We start from the raw sequence: 23,559 nt of genomic DNA on the forward strand, positions 1-23,559 counted from the left end.
GCTGGTTCATCACCAACATCTGCTAATGACAGTCACAGCATGGTTTGAAACCTGTAGTTTTAGGTGAGGATATTGTTCCCTTGCACACTGTAATTCAATTTGAAAGTTAGTCAAACCGAAAACAAAGAGAGTACAGCTCCAGATCGGTGTTCAAAGATGTGGAAAGAAAAGAATGGACATTGGCGCGCCTGCAGGTACATGTGGCTCCGCTCCATTACTTCTGAGGCAGACCAAAGTCAACACAGAGCCATACGACTAACATTTGGTGACATGCGATAACAGCACAGTAAATATTTCTGAATCCAGTCCGGTGCAGGGGAATATTCTAAAGGTGAAGAATGCGCAGTTAGAAATATCCATCTTAGGATCTGGGGAAAACAATTAATAAATGAATTATGTATTTTTTACACTGGGTTTATCTAATGGTTTCTATAAAACGCCCCATTTCCAGCACCACCCTAACTATGAAGGATAATATTGATTTTTAAGTTAGAAGACCCGTAAAGTGTTTACTAATTTCATTTTATTTCTACTGCTTCTAATGACCAAACTATTTGATTAGTTCAAGATTGGTTTACTGTGAATGTTTCTTAAATGTACTTTTGCTTTAGTCAGAAAAGGAAGCGCTGTATTGTGAATCCTTTTGAAATGGTCATTCGATTCATTTTTAGGATCAATTGCAAAATAGTTGGCGTACCAAAAGGATTTGTGGATACAGGTTTTAGAGAGGCTCTGGGTATATAAATGTATGGATTGTTTGCTTTTAAATGTTTATGTTTGGTTTTATATGCTCATTTATGCTGTGTAAATCAAGCAAAATAAAGAGATTTGACTGAGTCAAAATATGCTAAAATTAAAAACTGAACAGTTACAATTCTATTGTGTTTCAGTTACTTACCGAGAGGAAAATAGCGAGGCGTGCCGGCAAAGATCTTTCCAAGTAATACCATCTTGACATTCAATGCTTGCATTCGATCGGCTGAGCTCATTGCTAGACTGTCACACATCTCTGAAAGAACCATTTAAGAATGTTATCATGTAGGATATAAACTATAACATCAAACTTCTGTGCATTATATGGTCTATGTAGATACACTGCTTGTCTTAATCACATTATCTGCATCTGACTACAAGCAATGGGAAACATAACTTGACCAGAAAATGGAACTCCTTTTTTTTTGTTGATCAAATGTATTTTATTGGATTCAGCAAAGCAGCACAATACAATAAGTGGATCAACATTGCTCGTCCCTAGATTCCCTTCCCATCGTAGCTCATCTACCCCGGATACCTGGGATGCAGGGGCAACTGCCTTTTGTCGTGGAAGTACAGAAAGTGGGGATCTGAGCAAACCGTGCAAGCTGAATCTTTTATGCCCCTACCCTTCCCTAGACCCTCCCTAACCCCAACTGCCCCTTCCCTCCCTCTCCCATCTCCCTCCCACCTCCCTCCTCCTGGTGTGTTCATCTTTAGCCAGTGTCTGAGGGGATCTGGTCTAGGCCCTACGTGTCTCCTCTGACGTCCTGTTGTGGAATTCATCTGATAGTCTGAGGACATGTGAGCTCAGTAAATTCCCTAGTGAGTAGGGCGAGTATGGGTTGCCATATTTCTTTGAATGTGTCAGATGTTTGCGTGAGTGAAGCCTGGATTCTCTCCATCCCCATTACATACCATAATCGATGCAACCATCATGTGTGTGTGTGGGTTTCCGTGTCGTTCCCCATAGGGAGAGGATGTGTTGTGTTGCAGCACCTAATGCCAGCCCCATCTGTCTACCTCTAATGGATTTAAGTGGGAACATGAGTCTATTGGGGAGACCAAGGATCGTATATGCCGGGAAACGGGGAAGCTCTGTTTCAAAGTATGTGTCGATGTCTGAGTACTTCCTCCCAATACTCCTGCACTTCTTTGCATTCCCATAGTATGTGTATCATGGTCCCTGCACCCCCTCCAACACGAGGGGTCTCTCCGAGGGTTACCTTGATGTAGGCGTTCCGGTGTCAGGTGCCAATAATAGGCCACTTTCACCGCCAATTCTTTGCTGGCTGTGTTCCTAGCTGTGTGGTGTGCTCGATAGTAGATGTCTCGCCATTCTGTGTCTGAGAGTGGGCGACCCAGTTCCTCCGATCTTTTCTAACCCGCCTATCTCGTTGTGAGTGGCGTGGGGGCTAGCATTTTATATAATTCTGGGATGGCCTTCGAATCGTTAGACTTACTGAGTAGCCACTTTTCATATGTGGTGAGGGTGCGGCCGACGAGGGGTTCAACGTCTTTGTGTGTGAGCCAGTGCCGCAACTGAAAATACTGAAATCGGTGTGGTTTGTCAAGTCCATATGTGTCTGTTATCGTGTCTAGCGTCATGAAGCCCTGGAGGTCGAATAAGTGTCCCGTGGAGCCGCATTCGATTTGTCGCCATTGGGGAAAGGAGCCGGGGGGCACCCCCGGCGGAAACGCCGGGTTGTCCAGCAGGGGCGTCATTGGTGAGGGAAAGGTTGTCAGGCCTCTCTGGACCGCTACCGCGTCCCATACCTGGAGGAGTGTTCTGGTGATGGGCAATTTTTTGAGGTAGGTTGGTCTGTCCGCCCGTGCTAGAAAAGGGACTCTCCACAGTGGCGTACCCGCCATCGCTCTGTCTTGGAAAAGCCAGTGCTTTTCGTAGAGTGGCCGGGACCACTCCAGGAGGTATCTCAACTGTGCCGACTGAAAATAGTGCTTCAGGTCAGGTACCCCCAATCAACCCTCCGCCGTCGTCGTCCTAGTGACCAGTTCACGTCGGAGCCGGGGGCGTTTGATAGCCCAGACGAACTGAAGTATGGTATCCTGCAGCTTTTTAAGCATACCCAATGGAGGAGTGACCGGGATAGTCTGGAACAGGTATAACACTTTCGGTAACAGGGACATCTTGACCGCGGCAACCCGGCCCAACCACAAGAGCGGTTGTTGACGCCATCTTGATATGTCCCCCTGAAGGAGTGTCAGAACTTTGGAGTACTTAAGTTCGACTGTCTGGGCTGTTGAGGGAGTTAGATCAATTCCTAAATACGGCAGTGCAGTTTGCACAGCCAGCCCCTCTATATGAAGCGTTCCCCTGTTGGCTCGGCAGGTATTGCCGTCCAGGGGGAGAATAACGGACTTTCCCACATTCATCTTGAATCCTGAGACCGCCCGAAGCGCTCCATCTCCCTCAGGAATGCTGGTACAGACACCCTGGGATTGTCCACAGCGACTAGGATGTCGTCTGCATATAGGCTAATGGTCTGCTCCTCTCCCCCGAATTTGATACCCGTGATGTCTGTGTTGTTTCGGATATGTTGGGCGAAGGGTTCCACGTAAAGGGCGAATAGTAGCGGTGAGAGCGGGCAGCCCTGCCGCGTGCCTCGCCGGATTTCGAACGTCTTGGAGCTCGCCCCGTTGACTTTGATCGTCGCCCGGGGAGATGCATAGCAGCTGGCTACCAAGGCTTGGAACCTATCTCCCAGGCCGAATCTCGCCAGGGTGTTATTCATATCTTGCCAATCCACACGGTCAAACGCTTTTTCCGCGTCGACTGACAGCAAGGCCGCGTCTGAGGCATTGAAGTTCGCCTTATCTATTACGTGCATCAGATGTTTAGTATTGTCCGCACACTGCCTGCTGGGGACAAAGCCCGCCTGGTCCGGTTCTATAACCCCCGGCAAACAAGGGCCAAGTCGTGCAGCCAAGATCCCGGTGAACAACTTCAGGTCCAGGTTAAGGAGTGATATCGGCCTATATGCCGAACACATAGTTGGGTCTTTCCCTGGCTTCGGTAAGACGATAACCTCTGCCTCCAGCATCTTTTGTGGTATCGAACCTGGGCCTTGAAAGGAATTAAATAGTTTCGTGAGCACCGGCGCTATAGGAGTGCAAAACGTTTTATAGAAGCTGGCGGAGAAGCCACCCGGCCCCGGAGCTTTCAGTGGTTTGAGTCTTGCGATCGCCGATATTACCTCTTCCAGGGGTATCGGGGTCTCTATTGCCTGTGCGTTCGCTTCGTTTATGGCCGTAACGTCCGCGGTCTCCAGGTACGCAGGCCCAGCATCCTGATCTAAATCAGGGTCCGCTGCATAGAGTTTGGCATAAAAGGCCCTGAAGGCTTCCGCGATGTGGTCGTCCTCTCTGGCTTCCTCCCCCCCTTCCGCGCGAATGTTGGGAATCCTCAAATGGACCGCCCTCGCCTTTAGTTTGCTGGCCAACAGACGGCCAGTCTTATTCCCCCCCCCACATAGTACGTGTGGCGGAGGCGGAGTGCCGTGTATTCCGCCCTGTCTAGGTCTAGGCTCGCTAGTTGTGCCCTTGCCGCCTTCAATTGACGCCAGATTCTCGGGGCCCCCGTTCGGCAGTGTACCCTCTCCAGTTCTAACACCTTATCCGTCAATTCCTTACGTCGTTCTTTACGCTCCTTGTTATCTGCCGCTGTGATCGCCATTATCTCCCCCCGAAGGACCGCCTTCAGTGCTCCCCAAACCGTCGCCTGAGTCCCCTCTTCTGTGTCATTTCGTCTTAAGTAGTCAGAGATACTTTGGGATAATTGTTTGGTAACCTCCGGGCGTGTAAGTATGTTTTCTCTGAGGCACCATTTACCTCTGCGGTGGGGCGTACGTGGGACCGTCAGTTGAAGGACCACTGCGTCATGGTCCCACAGTGCAGCCGGGGCAACTACTACATCACGTATCCTGGAAGTCAATTCAGCGGATCCTATAAAATGGTCTATTCTGGCGTATGTGTGGTGCACATGGGAATAGAAAGTGTACCCCGGGGCCGTGCAATGTTTTTCCCTCCATACGTCTACTAACCCCCTGTCTGCCACCCATTGCCTCCCTGCTGTGGAGAGAGCCCCAGAGTCACCAAATCTCCGCCCCGATCTATCCTTCTCGTTGTCCATGACCAGGTTCTGGTCTCCCCCCATCAGGACGTGTCCCGTGTCTCGTGTCTCCGGCTAGTGCATCTGAGAGTGCCCCTGTAAGAAAGGTTTCTTGTTTGGAATTAGGTGCGTAAATGGACCCCACCGTGAGTGTTGTTGTGCCTATCAGACCCGTATAAGCCAGGAGTCTGCCCTTAATTTCTGCAAGTTCGTCGCCTACTCGTCCCTTAAAGTGCCTTGCCACCAATATGGCCACACCTGCTTTTTTCTCATTCGTGGAGGAGTAGTATTGATGCGGGAAAGCCCTGGATTTCATGCAGTGCCAGTCTTTAGCTAATAAGTGTGTCTCCTGGAGAAGGCATGTATCTGCCCCTGAATGTTCTAGGAAAGAGATGACCGCCCTCCTTTTAACGGGGTTGTTTAGCCCTTTTACATTAAGGGTGAGAATCTGGATGGGCTCCTCAGCCATTGGGAGACGCGTGCCTTGACTGCTGAAGCCTTGGTCTACTGTCACCCTCCACATTCCTGCTTACCGTCTGTACAAATTGAACACACTGAGACCCCTGTCCTTCCGCTCCCCACCCCTCCCCCCGTGCCCCAACCCCAACTGTGAAACCCTAACTAGTGAACATTGTCCCAGGCCTCTCCAAAAGTAGTCCAGGCCTGTGGTAAATTGTCTGGTAGTGGGAAAGCGTGTCCATGGCGAGCCCGAAGCCCCCCCCCCCCCTCGGCAATGCTAGTGAGAAGCGGATAAGCACCCCCACTCTCGTCTGCTCACGATCCGGCTTTAGTGTCCTTGGAAACCTCTAGAATTGCCGCTTCATGCTCTTGAGCCACTGTTTCAGGATCCGGCCTAAATCCTTTCTTGGGTGAGCGTCTGCGTCTCACCTGTTGCCAGCCGTCGCTCGCTTGGTGTGAAGAGTTAGAGTGAGAGGGCCTTTGTCCAGAATCGTCTTCAGGATCGTTCCCTTCGTGGGGGATGCCCAACACTTTGCATGTGTCCCTCAGGGATCTGAGTTGGTGGAGGGCCCCTTTCCATTTGAAAATCAGTCTAAAGGGGTGGCCCCATGAGTACGGGACCCCATTATCCCTCAAGAATGTAGTTGCCACCTTGAATGCCCTCCTCTTTTGTAGGGTGATCGAGGAAAGGTCTTGGAACAACTCAGGCGTATGGTCTCTAAAGTTAATGGGTCGCTTTTGGCGTGCTGCCTTCAGAATACGCTCCTTGAGGGGATAGTCTGGTAGAAAGGCCAAAATATCCGGTGGTGGGGCTGGTGGCTGGTGGGGCTGGTGGCCCCGTACATTGTTCCATCGTGAGCGGTTCTCCAGGTCCTCAGCATGAGCCTGCAGATCCGTTTGCTGTTTGTGGAGCCTGATGATTTCCTGTTGTAGGAGTTCCACCTCCCCACTCCTGGCCTGGTCTGCCGTTTCGACCGCCGCCACTCGTTCCCCTATGTCGTCAATGTCTCGTCGTAGTTCTTTATAACCTCCCACCATATCCTGCCGTAGGGTTTGAATGTCCTCCCTCAAAGATGCGAGCAGGTTTTCCATGAACGACTTTGTCGCCGGAGCTTCTCCTTCGTCCTTGACTTTGTCTAGCAGCTGGTTCACTGGCGTTAGTTTGTCGGGACTTTTCTCCCCCTTATGTGTCCCTTTTGAGAGCATGGTCGTGGATGGTGCGCCCTCCTCTGCGGTTCGTGGAGGACTGTGGAATAACAAGTTCGCTAACCTCGATTACCCTTGTCGGGTTCTTGGATTTGTATCCGGCCCCTTATGGATTGTGGCCACGCATTGGGTTTGTGAGTCTGGGACGGCTGGTTCCCCTTGTGTGTGGGCCGATACATCTGTGCATCCAAATGTTCTGCCCTCGCCGTTTGGGCCATCGTGGGTCTGGCCACCGCACCTCCGGATTCTCCAGGTCCCTGGGTCGTAACTGCCCCGGCAGCCGCAGGGGCGCTCCCAGACTCTACTCGGCCTAATGGGGGACTCCCTCCGCCGTGGTCCGCTGCTGTGAGTGACCGGTCAACCGAGCAGCTCCTCTTCGGGCGCCGCACCTCAGGCCCACGGGCCTCTACTGCACCCCCTTCTTCCTCTTTTGGTCGTGTTCGGGGTGCCCTCAGCCCACCTCGGGCCGCGGTCGGTTTCTCAGTGCCCGGGCCTGCCTGCTGCAATGCTGCGATTTCTCTTCTCTGTCCCCTCTTCGACCAGGTTTACTAGGCCGCCCGGGCCTACGATCCCGTCTCCCGTTCGCGGCCTTCCACGCGCCCCTTAATCACCTTCCTCCTCCTGGGGGGTCTTGGCTGTCCTGATGTATGCCGTTGGGAGATCGCTAGGCGTACCACAGTGCTTATTCTTCGTGCCCACGGACCTGCCTTCCTCTGCGCTGCTGTGCTCCTCCTGCTTCCGCCCCTCAATTTCAGTCCAAGGCCGCCCCGGCCTCCGCCGCCTTCTACCGCTCACCGCGGTCCCGCTGTCCGTCCCGCACCCGCTAGGTCTTGCGGCGTCTCGCTATAGCCGGGCTGGCTCGATCTGCTCCGGGGGCTTGATGGCCGCCCATCGGGCTGCCTCCCCCACACGCTCTGGCGGCCCGCACCTCACCTCGTGATCTCCAGTTGGCGATGGGCTATGGCGGCTGTCCCCGTCCGGGCCCCCGGCACTGTGCTCCTCCTCCGGGCGTTTTCCCCTCTCCGCCGGTCTCGGTGTCGGCTGTCCAGGAATTCAGCCCCGGTCAGAGCTCGGATCATGTAGCACTGCTGGGCCCCACTCCTCAGCTCGGCACACGGCGGGCAGCAGCGCGGGTCTCCGGCAGTTTTCCAGGCCGCGTGTGTCGGCCCCGCCTGCTGTGATCCTCCGGCCTCTGATGGCGGCGGCCGCCGCCCGCGGAGCCGCTTCTCCGCCTCCGGATTTCGCGATCTTGGTCCGGGCTCGAACCAGGGCACTACTGGCAACACAGGCTCGTCTTCGGTAGTGGGGGAACGCGTTGAAAATACTGCCGTGGGGGTTTGGGACGAGGAGCCTCCGCCGGCTGCGACTGCTCAGGCCGCCATCTTGGCCACGCCCCCCATGGAACTCCTTTTTAAATTGTGCATTTCTCATTCCTCCCCTGAGCCAGAAGACAAGGGCAAAGGCATGGTACCTCATTTCATGCCTACACTGAAAGATAATCTACAGCCTGTAACACTGAGGACAAGTGGGTTTCAGATGCTGGACCAGAGAGCTTGTTCAGTGGACTAGAAACCGATGCAATCTACTACTTAAATGTATGGTTTAGGAAATTCAGTGCACAGTGAGGAATAGAAGAACACCTCAAGGAAAGAAGAAGGAAGGTATGCTAAAGCTTTTCCTCCCTACAACCTCTGAACACAGGTTGCTACCACATAGCTAAGTTTCATAACCTTTTTTTGTGCATGGGACCATTTAGGGAGTTCCCTAGAATCTCTGATCCACAATCATTCATATGCTTTTTGGATGTTTTTCTCCTGAGGGAAAAGGTCTGTCATAGACAGCACTGTTATCTCCAGATCCGTGACCAAAGGTGAGGAAAGAAAGTAACCGATGTTAGCGCTCTGAGGTGGGGCATACACAGGGGCCAAAACTTCACATTGAACACTAAAAAAGGCACAAGCGATGCAGAGCTGCACAAGGTGAAGTAAAGCTGTAAAGCTTTCAGATGTAGTCTGGCACGAGGGGAAATTCACAAGGTGAAATCTATCAGAAACCACCCTTACCAGAATAACTGGAGCAAATCACAACAATGGATATAGAAAACCCAGAACCAGACCAATTGCTAAGACAAAGAACACAGAACTCTAAGACCTGGAGCACCACTCCTCCTGAATCCTATCCATGCCCTGTAAAGTCTCTTATATTTTGATAAAATTCTCACTCTCCTGATTGTGAGAAAAATCTGATTGAGAGTCTGCTTAATGGCAACTGCAGCCCACCCGGTTGCATCATGTGCTATTGCAAAATGTAATTATTCAAGAACAATCACCTTAAATGCCGCAATCGAAAATACAATTGTGTATACCAATACGTACCTTAGAGGCACCTGCCATCCAGTAGAACATTCTCTGTACCCAGCCTACGACAGAGGAAGGTCTATCGGGTGGGGAGAAAAGGATAAGGAGGGTGTAGCGTTTTTGGAAGTGGAACAACTAGAAATCTCAGCAATCTATTATCTGTAAACGGTGCTCAAGTTGGAGAACACACCCATCTACCCAGTGGGCAGGAGTCAGAGAGTGAGTTTGAGGTAGCCGATCAGGCCTAGGATAACTGCTGCTGTTGGTGTTGTTAGAGTCTCTTAGGTCAACCTGTACCTTGAATGGTGTAATACCTGATGAGGGTTCTGGACTGGCTGGGAAGGCTGCTGCTGCCACAAAGGTAGTCAACTGGAGAAGCACTGGAATTGACAGTACTGATGATGTAAATGCTTCATTAGGGAGGCTAGCTACAGCAAGCAGGAAGAGGCTTGACTTTTTAAAAATGTTTCACAGAGAAATCACCTCCCTGCCATTGAAGAGCATGTCTATTAGTGTGCCTGGAAAGCTCCTACAAAGAAAGAGGAGATCATCCACGAGCGTCAACGCAAAGTGACCAATGCTTCCATGGTCTCAGCCAGTGTCATAAAAATCCAGGCGGTACTTCAAAGTCTGCTTGGATGCACCCAAACCATCGCTGACCAGATCCATTAATGGATTCTTCAATGAGTGCCAAAAAGTCGATTACAGAACTTTTAACAAGTTCCCAGAAGGTGTGGGCATTTTAAACAAGAAAGCATGTGAAATTGTCAATGTAAAGAGCGGTGTTCCTTGAGGCAAAGCATTTTTCTACTCTTCAACTAATTGGGTGGAGAGGTCAAAGGGAAGGTGTTCAGACTTATTTGGCACATGAGGCCTGCACCACCATAGAATCCAGTGAGAGATGTCAGGACAGAAATTTTAGATGAGGAATGCAAAGGCCAACAGAGTTGTACAATTTGTATTTGGACTACTAGGCCTAACAAGCATTTGCAATGCAATCGGTCTCGCCTTTGGGATCTTTATATGTATTTAGCTATGCAGCATATTAGCCTGGGTGCTAAAACATCTATTGTTCTTTAACATGGAGGGAAGGTAAGCATCAAACTGTGTGACATGCAATGTATGGGAACACATGTAGAGAAATGTTGGCTTTCAGCGGGAAATGGTATAGTCCAAGCTAATTTTTTAATATAAAATCAGGGTCTTCGGTGGTCATATCACTGAAAATACAAGATTTGAAAAAATATTATTGTCTACGGGTGATCGTGGAAGACAATTTCTATGGACTGGAATTTGTTTGTTTTCTATCAAGTCAGTTAAATAGAGCCAGTTGAACTGAAAAAAAAGTCCCTAAGCAGAAGCAGACAAGAACTAGGGCTAATCTCCAGAGCCCACAAAGTACATACACATATAAGTATATACTAAAGTATATAAGTATATACTAAAGTATATACAAGAGGTCTTGAATGCTCGACCTAATAAGTATATACTAAAGTATATACAAGAGGTCTCGAATGCTCGACCTAAAAAAAGGATTCACTCAGGCAGTCACAACTGGCTGCAACAGCATTGTATCACTTTGTGCAGCAGCAAAAGTTCTGAAACCACAGAGAATGTTCTCAGGATTTCTCACAGACAGCTGTCTTTGCTTCCACAGTGGGTAAGGGCAATTCCGCTGCTTGTGCTGCTTTCTCCATCACAGAGGCCAAAGAAAATAATTCTTTCAAAGAAGGTCTAGATGGATGAGGAATGTCTTCGACTAGGGTTGTATCAAGGTCACCAGCAATTTACAGCTCTATGTACAGTTCAGAGTCTGTATTTTAAGAGAGGAGGAGACTGTCTACATTCGAATCATCTTGCTCTACATGCTAAAAATCTCTACTTTTCATCTCCAGGATACTGGCATCTGATTTGAAAAGTGTCTCGAACTGGGCCATAGGTAGGTGCTCTGCAAGAGAGACATATCAACTTGAAAAAAGATTTTCTTTTACCAATTTTGGAGATTGAAGCAATGCCAAAATCTGCTCAGAGGGCTGAGAATATGACAATGTCCTAGATGGTGCCAAAAACACAAGGATTGGCAACATGATAGGCAGGGGATTCATAGGAAGCAGTGAAAAGGCCGCAACTCATGATCAACATTTCCTTCCGAAAGGATCTGGCAAAGACTTAACACCTTCAACAAGATTGAAATTTGAGACATTTTATCTATTTGCCGTCATTCTGTATAGGAATTTTCTTGGTGAAACCAGAGAATTCTGGATCCACATTGAAGAGGTGCAGTGAACAAGTTACATACCTTCAGTAATGCTCTTTCTGGTGGAAACTAATTGCAGATTCCTCATCTTGTGATTCTCACCTTGGTAACATAGGAAGGCGTCAGATTGCATCAGGAAACTCAAAAAGCAGTGCTCTTGCGCGCCGCATAGCTGGCATAGCGCAACTCCACATTAACTACATTGTGCGTTAGAAGTGATGAGTGGAGCCATATATAAGTACCACTTGTGCATGATGTCAGTTTCTTTAGTAAGCTCGTCCACGGCCTCAGACGCAGAGACCCTCTGCAAAATGGAAAACTGAGTGGGTAAATTGCTAAACTGAGATCTTTTCAGATAGGAAGAAGAGTGTTCCAAAAAACGTGAAGGGCAGTGAGGAATCTGCAGTTGCACAAGTTACTTACCTTCGGTAACGATATATCTGTAAGAAACATTAGTAGTGACAGATTTCCTACCTTAGAATTACCTACAGGTGTCAGACTGGATCCGGAAAGTTTTCGTCAGCAGTACCCCTGCGCATCGGTAGGCGTCGTTGTGCGGCTCCGTGTGCGTCGTTGGCGCCGGCATGACATCGCTGGGGCTACTTAGACGCGCCCATGCGTGCTGAAATCAGTTCTGTACACGACTTTCTGCACCAGGAACGCAGAGCCATACAATAAACTGACCACTGGTGCCATGAAACTAGGGCCCTGAAAGGGGTGACCTTAACCCTTGAAATCAGTTTGCAGAACGAGGAGGATGGGTGGAGATGTAAGAAATCTATCACTACTAATGTTTGTTTCTTACAGATAGATCATTACCGAAGGTAAGTAACTTGTGCATCTGAAAGAAACAAGTAGTGATAGATTCCTTACCTTAGAATAGATACCCCAGCAATACCAACCCCGGTGGTGGGTCTGCGAACCAAGATCATACCAGAAAGTTCTGAAGAACAGAGAGGCCAAAGAAGCAGTCGCTCCGGACCTGGTTGTCCAGGCAATAATGCTTGGTAAACGTGTGCAGCAAGGCCCACGTAGCTGCCTGACAGATGTCATGCAAGGGAACTCCTCGTCCCAAAGCAGTAATGGCTGCCGTCGCCCTGGTAGAATGTGCGTGCAGCCCCACCGGAGGCTCCTTTTTAGCCAAAGAATAACAAGCCTAAATGTGAAGAACGACCCACCAAGAGATGGTCCGCTTGTGCACGACCCGACCTTTCATGGTGCCCACGTAGCCAACAAAGAGCTGGTCATCCACCCGGAACGGTTGTGTGCGGTTGAGGTAGAATGAGAGCGCACATTTTGGGTCCAGACGGTGGAGCCTCTCTTCCTCTTTTGAGGGATGCGGAGGCGGAAAAGAAGGTGGGCAAAGTGATGGTCATCCCGATGTGAAAGGCAGTGACAACCTTTGGCAGAAAAGACGGACAAGTCCGTAGAACAACTTTGTCCGGATGGACTGTTAGAAATTGAGGTTTTGAAGAAAGAGCCTGGAGCTCATTCTTCTGGCAGAGGTGATGGCATCCAGGAAAGCAGCCTTTAAAGTGAGAAGACGAAGAGGACAGTTGTGAAGCGGCTCAAAGGGAGCACACATCAGATAGGTCAGAACCAGGTTCAAGTGCCACTGAGGCATTATAAAAGGAACAGGAGGGAAAAAATGAGTAATGCCTTTCAAAAATCTACTTACAACAGGGGACTTGAAAAGGGAAGGCTGATCTGGAAGCCATAAAAAGGCTGTAATGACCGAGAGACAGAGCCCTGCTGGGCCAAAGTAAAAATAATAGAAGGACCTTTGAAAGAGGGGCAGAAAGGGGATCCACAGCCTTTGCTGTGCACCATGACACAAATGTATTCCACCTACAGGCGTATACCTTTTTAGTGGAGGGACACCTGGCTGCCAACATAACATCACAAACTTTAGGAGGCAGGTCAAAAGACGTCAACTGCAGCCGCTCAATTTTCACAAAGGAGGTGGAGGCAGGACAGGTTTGGGTGGAGGACCCTCCACTGCTGCTGCGACAGAAGGTCCTCACGCAGAGGCAGTCGGAGCGGGGGATCAATCGCCATGCCGAGTAGCTCGGGATACCATACTCTTCGAGCCCAGTCAGGAGCCACAAGAATGACTTGGGCCCGGTCCTGCTTGATCTTCTTCAGCATTCGGAGTAGAAGTGTTATAGGTGAAAAGGCGTGTAGTAGACTGCAACTCCACTTGTGACGAAAAACGTCACCCAACGAGTGCCGCCTGGAAATTCCAACGGGCAGAACCGATGACATTGCGCGTACTCTTCGGTGGCGAATAGATCTAACCAAGGCTCGACCCACTGCTGATAGAGACCTTGCGCCACGTCCATGTTAAGAAGCAATTTGTGATCCATCATACACCGGCGGCTGAGTTTGTCCGCCCTGGCGTTCAGCGAACCTGCCAGGTGTTGAACCACCAGGGAAATGCCCTGATTTCCAGCCATGTCCAGAGGCGCAGATCCTCCTGATATAGGGTCCACGACCTCACCCCGCCGTGCTTGTTGCAGTACCACATGGCTGCGGTGTTGTCTGTGAACACCTGCACTACTCTCCCAATGACAGAGGGAAGGAATGCCCTCAGTGCAAGTCGGATCGCCCGAAGCTCCAGAAGTTTGATATGAAGCCGGGACTCCACCAGAGACCAGAAGCCCCTGATCTTCACCTCTCCCATGCGGCTGCCACTTCCCAGGAGGGACGCGTCCGTCAGCACTGTGTGCTCAGGTTGGAGAACAGAGATTGATCTGCCATTGACCCAATCGTGATTTGTGAGCCACCACTGCAATTGTCGTGCAGTGCCCTCCGAGATCTGGACGTGATCCGACAGGTTGCCCTGATGCTGTGCCCACTGGAACTTCAGGTCCCACTGCAGAGCCCGCATATGCCATCTGGCATGAACCACTAGCAGTATGCAGGAGGCCATCAGGCCCAGGAGCCGGAAGGTCATCCTGACCGAAACACGGGATAGAGGCCGAAAGATCGGAATCATAGCCTGAATATTCCAGACTCGCAGCTCAGGAGGATAAATCTGAAACTGCGCAGAGTGCAGAACCGCTCCGATGAAGAGGAGCTTCTGAGAGGGAATCAGGTGCTACTTCGGCACGTTGATGGAGAACCCGAGCAAATGCAGGAGGTCGGCCATAGTCTGGAGATGGGAGACAACTGCCTGGGGCGAGCCTGCCTTCAACAACCAGTCGTCGAGATAGGGGAAGACAGGAACCCCCGATCTGCGCAGATGAGCTGCGACCACCGCCATCACTTTCGTGAAGACCCGAGGGGCGCTTGAAAGGCCGAAGGGGAGCACGGTAAACTGAAAATGCTCCTGGCCTACTGCGAACCGCAGATAACACTGGTGGGCCGGCAGGAAGGGGATGTGGAAATATGCTTCCTGCAAGTCCAACGCTACCATCCAGTCTCCAGGGTTGAGAGCTGACAAGACCTGAGCTACCGTCAACATCTTGAACTTCTCCTTCCAGAGGAAGCTGTTGACGCACTTGAGGTCCAAGATAGGACGCATGCCCTTGTCCTTCTTGGGGACCTGAAAGTAGTGGGAATAGCAACCACAACGTATTTCTGGCCCAGGAACGCGTTCAATAGCCCCCTTGACCAAGAGAACTGTGACTTTCTGCTGAAGAAGTGCAAATTGGCCCAGCGACATGCAGTGGTACAGAGGTGGCATGGTTGGAGGGGTAGTCTCGAAGGGGTGGGCGTAGCCCCTTAGGACTATTTGCAGCACCCACCTGTCTGAAGTGATGTTGCGCCAGTGGAGATGATGGCGCTGCCCACTGGCATTTGATGGCCTGAAAGGTTGGACTAGGAAGGCTTTGAAGTGAATGCTGCGGGGGTGGAGGTGGACTGACCCACCAGCCGGCCCCCAGAACCGCCTCGGTGGTTCCCACGTCCGCAGGCGCGCTGAGATTGTTGCTGCGCAGGCCTGTGGATCTGGAACGAACGTATTGGGGCAACCCTTCCGTGGCCACGAAAGGAGCGTAAAGCAGAAGGCCGAGGAGGCCGAGAGGCCCAAGGACTTGGCCGTAGCCTGTGAGTCCTTGAAGCGTTCCAACGCACTATCCGCTTTGTTGCCGAACAGGTGAATGCGATCAAAAGGCTTGTCGATCAAAGTGTTCTAGACATCCCCGAGAAACCAGTTGTTCTCAGCCAGGCATGGCGCCAAAGGGCCACCATCGTGGAAATCGCCCTGTCTAGCGAGTCGGCGGTATCAAGCCCACACAGTATGGAGAACTTAGCTCTGTCCCTCCCAGCTGCAATAGCCTGAGCGAGTACTGTCTTAGACAGTTGGGCAACACCTGCGAAACGGTGTCCCACACAGAGTGGAAGTAACGGGGGTTGGGTGTTGGGAGAGAAAGAGGGGGTCGTCGGGCGATGGTGACGAGCCCCTTTTCTGTCCACAGGAGCCCCTGTGTTGGGCCTGGACCAAGTGCCCAAAAGAACGTCAGACAGTGCATCATTAAAAGGCAGCAAGGGCTCCGAAGAGGTTGTCGCTGGTTGAAGCATTTCTTAAAGGAGGTTAGTCCTGACGGCCACTGTAGGGAATTCGAGGTGGAGAGCCTCAGCCGCCCTACGCAACACCACTGCGAAACTTGCTCCCTCCTCCGTAGCCACAGAAGGAGGCGACAGCATGCCAAGGTCAGGCGAGGTGTCTAGACCACTGGCATCCCCTAAATCCCCTGCCCAGTCCGGATCATCACCACACTTATGAGAGAGGGTCCTCAGATCCTCCCAGTCCTCCCTTTCCTCCAAAGTCTGTGAACCAGGCTGAAAATAAGGAGGACTGACATAGGCGTAAAAAGGCCCCGTCGGAATCGGTGTTGACCGATGCCGTTCCGGCACTGCATCCAGTTCAGGGCTGAAACCGGGCACGACGTTGGCAGTAGTTCCAGACGACATCGTGGGTGGTGCCGGAGGCAGGGTCGACACCCGTGGAGGTGTTATTAGGTCAACCGGTGTAGCCCGGGATCCGAGCCCGGATTCAGGTAAGTTCTGCGGCGCCGGGCCAAAGTCGCCTGCGGCCGAAGCCACAGGTGTTGGAAGGGCAGTACCCCCGAGTCGGGCCCCTGGGGCCCGTAGGCCCGCCGGCTGGGCCAGACGGTCCAAAGAGTCAGCCATGGCAGCAAGAAACTCTTGCACTTCTGCAGGCGTCGCCGATGGACCCGGAAAGGGTGGGTAGGCCGTCGGCGACGTCACAGGCTCCGCCGGAGCCGTGGGGGTGGCACCACCCGCACCCTCAGCCGCGATGGAAAGTCGAAGAGCAATGGCGCTTTGACTTCTTGGAATGCTTTGACTTACCTGACCCCGAGTGCGAAGACTTCGATTCAGAGGAGCGATACTGATGGCTCTGCGACCAGTCCCTCGACCTTCCACGGGACATTGAGCGGCGCGGAGCCGACTGTGGGACTTCCAGCAACTTTCGGGACCGCTCCCGCAAAGTCTTCAGCGCCACGCCCGGCAGACAGGGCACGACTTGGAGTTGTGGTCGCGCCCCAGGCAGTAGAGACACACGCAGTGCGGGTCAGTCTCCGACATCATGCGGTGACAGTTCCCACAGTTCTTGAAGCCGGGCATCCCTACGACACCAGGAGTCGATCGACTCAGAAGAAATGAGGTAAAAGGCCTCGAAAAACTCAGTCAAAAAGTGACTGGAGGTACTTGCTCTTCCAGGATCTGCGCTTGCTGGCACGGAAAAAGAAAGAACTGACCTCAGCGCGTGTGGGAGCGTCTAAGTAGCTCCAACAACGTCATCCCGGTGCCAACGACGCACACGGAGCCGCATAACGACATCTACTTACGTGCAGGGGTACTGCTGACTAAAAACTTTCCGGATCCAGTCTGACTCATAGGGGTAATTCTAAGGTAAGGAATCTATCACTATGTGTTTCTTTCTGATAGATAAGAGTATCTTCTGATGGATACATTTAACGGACTCCTCACCTCGTGAATGTATACCAGAACACTACCTCCCAAGGTGGTGGGTATGTGAAATGCAAGAAACTAAAAAGTACCATAGGACCGAACAGGCAAAATGCCCATCCCAGCAGACCTGTCAAGGAAACAATGCTTCATGAAGGTGTACACTGATGCCCATGTAGTTGTCTGACAAATATTCAGGACAGGCACTAAGTGCCAACAGAATAGTAGCAGCTTTAGCTCAAGTGGAATTAGCCCATAGAATTTCTGGAGGTTGCTTGTTATCCAATGCATAGCAGATCTTAGTAAAGAGGAGTATCCATTGTATGCATCAAAGAACCCCAAAAAGAGCTGATTATACACCTGATGTTCCCTGGTGTGATTGATGTAAAAGCTAAGACTATCTCTTGGGTCCAAGAGATAGAGTCTCTCTACCTCTTTCAAGGGATGAGGCAGAGCAAAGAAGGTCTGTAGAGTGATGTCTTGTTCAAAAATAACAAGTTTCCCCCATGGTCAAATCTTAGTTTCTTTTATGGCATTGCTCTCAACAGTTGTACAAATAGCTTTCAATTTAGTACAGGGACACCAGTGTGTTTCTTCTTATTTAGTTGTATTTTATTACTTTTTTTTGGAAAAAGATTTATCAAAGTGTTATTAAAACAATTTTTTTCTTTTTTTGGGATCTTTTACAAAGTTTGAACATCAATTCATCAATATATATAATAATACAGTTCATCTAAATAAGTGCAAAAATTCATGTTATACTAATAACAGTCTATACAGTATTTACTCTGTGATTTTAGCGAGCTAAGTAAAAAACTAACAATTACCCTGTCTCACACATCAACTTTCATACACACCACTCATTCATCCAGTATCCCAGTCATACACGTTCTAAAACAATTTCTAAGGTTGAGGCAACCCGGAACGTCGGTGTTTTAGTTGCACGCCAGGTCTGTTACACGCTTGTTCCACATGAAAGGGCGTCACCTCTTCTGGTAGGAATGCTGCTCAAGTCAATAACATCAGTTTATCTGGGAAAATGGTGCAATAAGGAGACAGAACTGAGAGGGTCTGAAGTTCACTTACACGGCGACCTGATATTATGGCAACCAGAAAGACAGATTTTAAGGTAAGGAGGCACAAAGGACAATTGTGCATTGGTTCGAAAGTGGTAAATGTGAGGAAAGTGAGAAGCAAATTTAAGTCTCAGTGTGGCATCATAAAGCGCTTTAGCTGAAACAGGCATGGCAAATCTTTAGGGAAATTCATTACAACAGGTGGTGGGTGAGATGGCTGATCAGTTAAAAGTAAAAAGGTCAAGAGGGCCGACAAGTAGCCTTTAACAGTTCTTGCTAGGCCAAAGACGAAACAAACAGCAAATCTGCGAATGTAGCTAACAATGTCAAGCCACAACCGTATCTCAGTACCCGGCATACACTGATTTCATGAAAGGGAGCCTGGATCCCAAGATGATATCAACAACTTTGGATGAGAGCTCAAAGAAGATTAACTGCTGCCGCTCAATCTCCAAGCATGGAGATGCAGGTTGCGCAGGCCTGGGTGCAAGACCCTGCCCTGCTGCTGTGATAAAAGAGTCTCCTGATCAGAGGAGATGTGCTCAGGCCCAGAACGTCTGGGTACCACACTCGCCTACCAAATCAGAAGCCACTGGCATGACTTGGGCCTGGTAATTCCTGATCCTGGACCTTTCTGCAGTCTTTAACACAGTCTCACCGAACCCTAGCCCGCAGACTCCAAGACGTAGGAATCAGGGACTAGGCCCTAGACTGGATGCGCTCATTTCTCTCCGGCAGAATGCAGCAGGTCAAACTCCCACACTTCCTCTTGGATATCCCACCGACGACCTGCAGCGTTCCCCAAGGATCCTCCATCAGTCCCCACCCTATTAAACATATATATGGCCCACTCGCCTCGATCATCAGATCCCACGGCCTCAACATGGCATCCTACGCAGACGACGCCCAACTCATCCTCTCCCTATCCAACTAACCCAATGTCTCCAAACACAACTTTCAAGAAGGAATGGAAGCAGTCGCCAGGTGGATGAAGAACAGCTGCCTACAACTCAACATGGACAAAACCGAAGTACTCTTCATGGGTCCACACCCGGACACCTGGAACAACCCCTGGTGAGAACTCCCCCTCCCCCATGGACCACGCATGCAACCTCAGAATCATCCTGGACTCCGAACCCAAAATGTACCGCCAAATCAACGCTGTCTCATCCTCCTGTTTCCACATCCTCCAACTCCCTCAAAAGACCTTCAAATGGATCCCCTGTAAACACAGAAAAACAGTCACCCACACCCTCATCAGCAGCAGACTAGACTTTGGCAACGCACTCTACACTGGAATCAACAAGAACTTTACCCGCAAACTTCAGAACGTCCATAACGCATCCGCCAGACTAGTCCTCAACCTACCTCACCACTGCCACATCACCCAACACCTGCGGACAATACATTGGCTCCCCATCAAGAAGAGAATCACCTTCAAGCTTCTCACCCGCAAAGCCCTGCACAACACCAGACCAGCACTCATTCCACACACCCCAAGGATCCCTCCGCTTAGCCCAGCTCTCCCTTGCTACGGTGCCCCACATCAGGAAGACCAGAACAGGAGGCTGTTCCTTCTCCTTCCTCGTGGCCAAAGCATGGAACACCCTTCCACTCCACCTCAGACAGACACCAACACTCTCCAAGTTCATGAAGGACCTCAAGAACTGGCTCTTCGGCGGATCGTCGTGATCATTTGGAACCAGCACTCACCCTCCCCCCACGATTCAGTAGCTGCACTTAATAAACCCATGCTTGATTGATCTTCTTCAGAACATGGGGCAGGAGCAGTTGAAGGGGGTTCCTGGAGCAGTACAGGGTGCAGTGGCTATAATGCGTAGAGATGATCCACATGGAGCGGAGCACGAAATGCGTCTGATTGAGAGCCTTCCTGTGAACTCCAGTTTACGAAACAGTTGTACCTTCTCAAGGTGTTGAAAACATCGAGCCAGTGTTCTCCCCACGGCTGAAAACCACTGTACACTACACATCTGGGTGTGTCATTTAAAGACCCTGACAGTTGATGTACAACCAGAGGAATGGCATGAATGTTCAGCCAATTCCAGAGGCAGAGACTCCTGGATAGAACCCTGCCCTGCTTGATACAGTACCACATGACAGAGGTGTGGTCTGTGAGAACCTGCACCAACATCACTTCCATGGTGGGCAGGAAGGCATTCAACACCAAGCAAATCTTCGGCAACTGCCGCAAATTGATGTGGACAAGGGTCTCTGCTGGATACCAGAGTTCTCGGATGTCCACCCCTCCCAGATGACCTCCCCAACCTAGTAGTGACGTGTCGGACACCAGCGCCAACTCTAGGAGAGGTAGGAAGAGCGGTCTGCCATTGATCAAATTTCTGTCAAGCAACCACCACTGCAGATCTTTTTGTAGTCTCCTCCGAAACACGGATGGAATCGGAGTGGTTTCTCTGATGCTGAGCCCATTGAGCTTTAGATACCACTGTAGAGCCTGTATGTGCCACAGTAAGGGAGCAGGAGGCTAGCAGACAAAGAAACCTCAGAGACATCCTCACTGATACCCGGACTGATGCAGAGACACCGGGATCATAGCCTGAATGTGCTGAACTTGTTGGTCTGAAGGAAAGGCCCGATAGGGCACCTTATCCAGTATGGATCTGACGAAAGAGAGCCTCGGCAAAGAAGTCATGTGTGACTTTAGGAAGTTGATCAAGAATCTCAACAATGTCAACAGGTCCACCATTGTCTGGAGGTGGTTGAATACCGACAGTGGCGATTCAGCCTCCAATAGCTAGTAAATGAGGTATGGGAAGACTGGTATTCCCGACTTCCTAGAATGGGCAAGGACCACCTCCCTCAACTTTATGAAAACCTGAGGGGCACTGGTGAGCCCAAAGGGAGTACAGCAAACTCAAACCAAATTTAAGTGTTAATGGCCCACAATGAACCTAAGGCAGCATGTGTGGGTGGAGATGTGAAAATAGTACTCCTAAATGTCCAACACAACCATCCAGTCTCTGGGCTGAAGAAACCAAGCCCGGGTGAGTATTTTGAATGTGTCCTTGCGCAGAAAAGTGTTGAGAGCTCAGAGATTCAAAAGCAAACAAAGGAATACTTCAAAACAAGGACACAGCGGGAATAACATTGAGACATCACTTTCTAGGCGGTACTTTGTATGGCACTTTTGGCCTTAAGAGCCTGCAGCTCCTGGTGAAAAAAAGACAGATGGTTACCGAAAAGCTGCTCTGGGTTAGGTGGCACTTACGGTCGTGGAATGGGAGAGTGTAAGCCTATAGGACAATTTGAAGAACTCACTTGTTGGATGTATTCTTGTGCAACGTCGCAAGGAGGGAGCATTAAAGAAGTTTTGAGACTTTTGCCAGAGGGACGGGGTATTGGGACATATGCTGCCTGATGACCTAGTCATTGATTACTGGGTCCACAGGCTGACCTCTAGAGGTTATACGCCATGTTAAGGCGGCAGGGCCTAACAGAGTACATTCCAAACACCTGACAAATCTCCGAAAAGCTATCAAAAAATGAGGAGGAGATAGAGGTACAGAGAGGCTCGTCCTGCTACTGATAAATAACCAAAATATCAGTTGCTGCGAAATACCCGTCAACATTGTGAAGAAAACACTTGTGTTCTTATATAACCATCACCCACCAGGGTTGACCCCTAGTGACATGATTCATCATCGGGTCCATCCTGTTCCGCTGCGGATGTAGTGTAGTTCCTATTTTCCCAATAGGCCCTGCGCATTGGAATAACATAAACAGTAGTATGGACGTAGAAGTGCGGATCTTCCAGGTCTCCACTGACTATGCTAAACTTAATTGGGTTTGTTACCAACTAGCTCAGAGGTCACTGGAAACTTTCTTGACTGAATAGGAAGTGATCAGCTTCCCTGGTACAGACAAGAAGGTATTCAGTTTTCCAACAACCGCATAAACATGACAACTTTGCTCCTTAGAATAAGAGTCAATCTCTAGGGTCGTGTGAAACAATAGACAGTTATTTTACTCAGTCAGTTTTGTGCAGATTACTTTCACCAATATGCAGAGAATAGAGAGACGGGCGTTTTCAATAAAAAGGTATTATTTATTGAACAGTCTTTCTTCTCGTACAAGAGAAATGAATTGCCACAATTGCAAGACTAGTTATTATAAAAAGTGCGTACAGTAAAATGAGGATTGCGAAATAATACTGTAAAAGCATTGATATGGTTTCTTAGCCATACAATGGTTTAAAATGAATAAAACATATATACATTCATATATACATTAGGCTAACGTACTCAACTGGTGCTTCTAACTACGCCTACCCCAGTGTACCTGACCTAAGCCTAATACTTGGGAGGGGAGTAAGTAAGTAGCTTTAAGTTAAGTTGGTTTTGCCAAGGTTTGCTTCAAGAATTCTCTCTAAGGGTTTAGTCAACACCATACCTCTGAAATAGAATGTTGGAGGTCTGGTATCTCCTTCGAGGGACTCGATATCCCAGTCACTCGCAAGAGTAGGCAGGAAACGCCGGAGCTGGATTTCTCGGCAGGAGAAAAGACAGCGTCTCTCTCAGCGCGTCGAGGAAGAGGAGGAGGGACAGCGTCTGCGGGCAGCTTGCATCTGCTGGGCTCTGAAGGGGACAGCTGTTCAGCTCCTGTGTTCACCACACCATCATTCGCTCGTTAGCAGCGATAGCAGTAGCGATAGTAGCAGCCGTGTTAGGATCAGCTGCATCAGCGTTTTCTTAAGGCAACGTTGGTAATATTTATACCTGAAAGGTGCCTGGTTTGACGTAAGTTTTTGGACATAAGACGTCAATAAAGATGTCACTACGAAGTGATTGTCTCTCAGTGCTCATTAGAGTTCTATTACTAATCAAAACATAGCAAGCGGGGCTTTCCCAGGTTGATGAGTTTTTATCTTGTTGAAGAACTCGGAGTGTAATCTAGGAATCTTAGATAGTGGCTTCTGCTGTGTCATTTGCACTAATGAGCTGCAAGTTGCAGAGGAAGAGATTCTGAAATGTGGCTCTGATCGTGTGAGGCCAGAGACGAGTTTCTGAATATTGCATTTGATCGGTTATGCCAATATAGGGGTACAAAGGGATTATAGCCGTATAGGGCATAAGGTCACAGTATCGATCAGGGTCCTAGATTAGAACGCGACACGGATATATGGAACAAAGTGCGTATCTGCCCGTTAGGTGAATGGCCGAGGTGATGCTTTGATGTAAGTGTGACTCTAATATCACCTTGACCACCGGCGGATTCATGAAGCACAACATTTGCCTAAATAAAACAGCAAATACCAGGTAGGTATTATCACTTTCTTTTATGTAGCACGCAGAGTATTTGAGCGTGATTAGTGGCAACAGCACTATAGGAGTGGTATCAATGAAAAGC

General features: G+C 49.8%; 1 protein-coding gene across 2 annotated transcripts in view; it reads right to left on the reverse strand.

Moving 5' to 3' along the window:
- Positions 1-23,559, reverse strand: part of NUP155 (nucleoporin 155) — an 871,946-nt gene that overhangs the window by 108,609 nt on the left and 739,778 nt on the right. For both annotated transcript variants that reach the window (XM_086960546.1, XM_086960547.1), the window contains one exon: positions 899-1,009. In XM_086960546.1, the coding sequence (XP_086816672.1) occupies positions 899-1,009 (111 nt within the window). The remainder of the gene's footprint in view (positions 1-898; positions 1,010-23,559) is intronic.

Source organism: Lissotriton vulgaris, chromosome 3_1 (genome assembly GCF_964263255.1).
Source record: "Lissotriton vulgaris chromosome 3_1, aLisVul1.2, whole genome shotgun sequence".
Classification (NCBI taxonomy): domain Eukaryota; kingdom Metazoa; phylum Chordata; class Amphibia; order Caudata; family Salamandridae; genus Lissotriton; species Lissotriton vulgaris.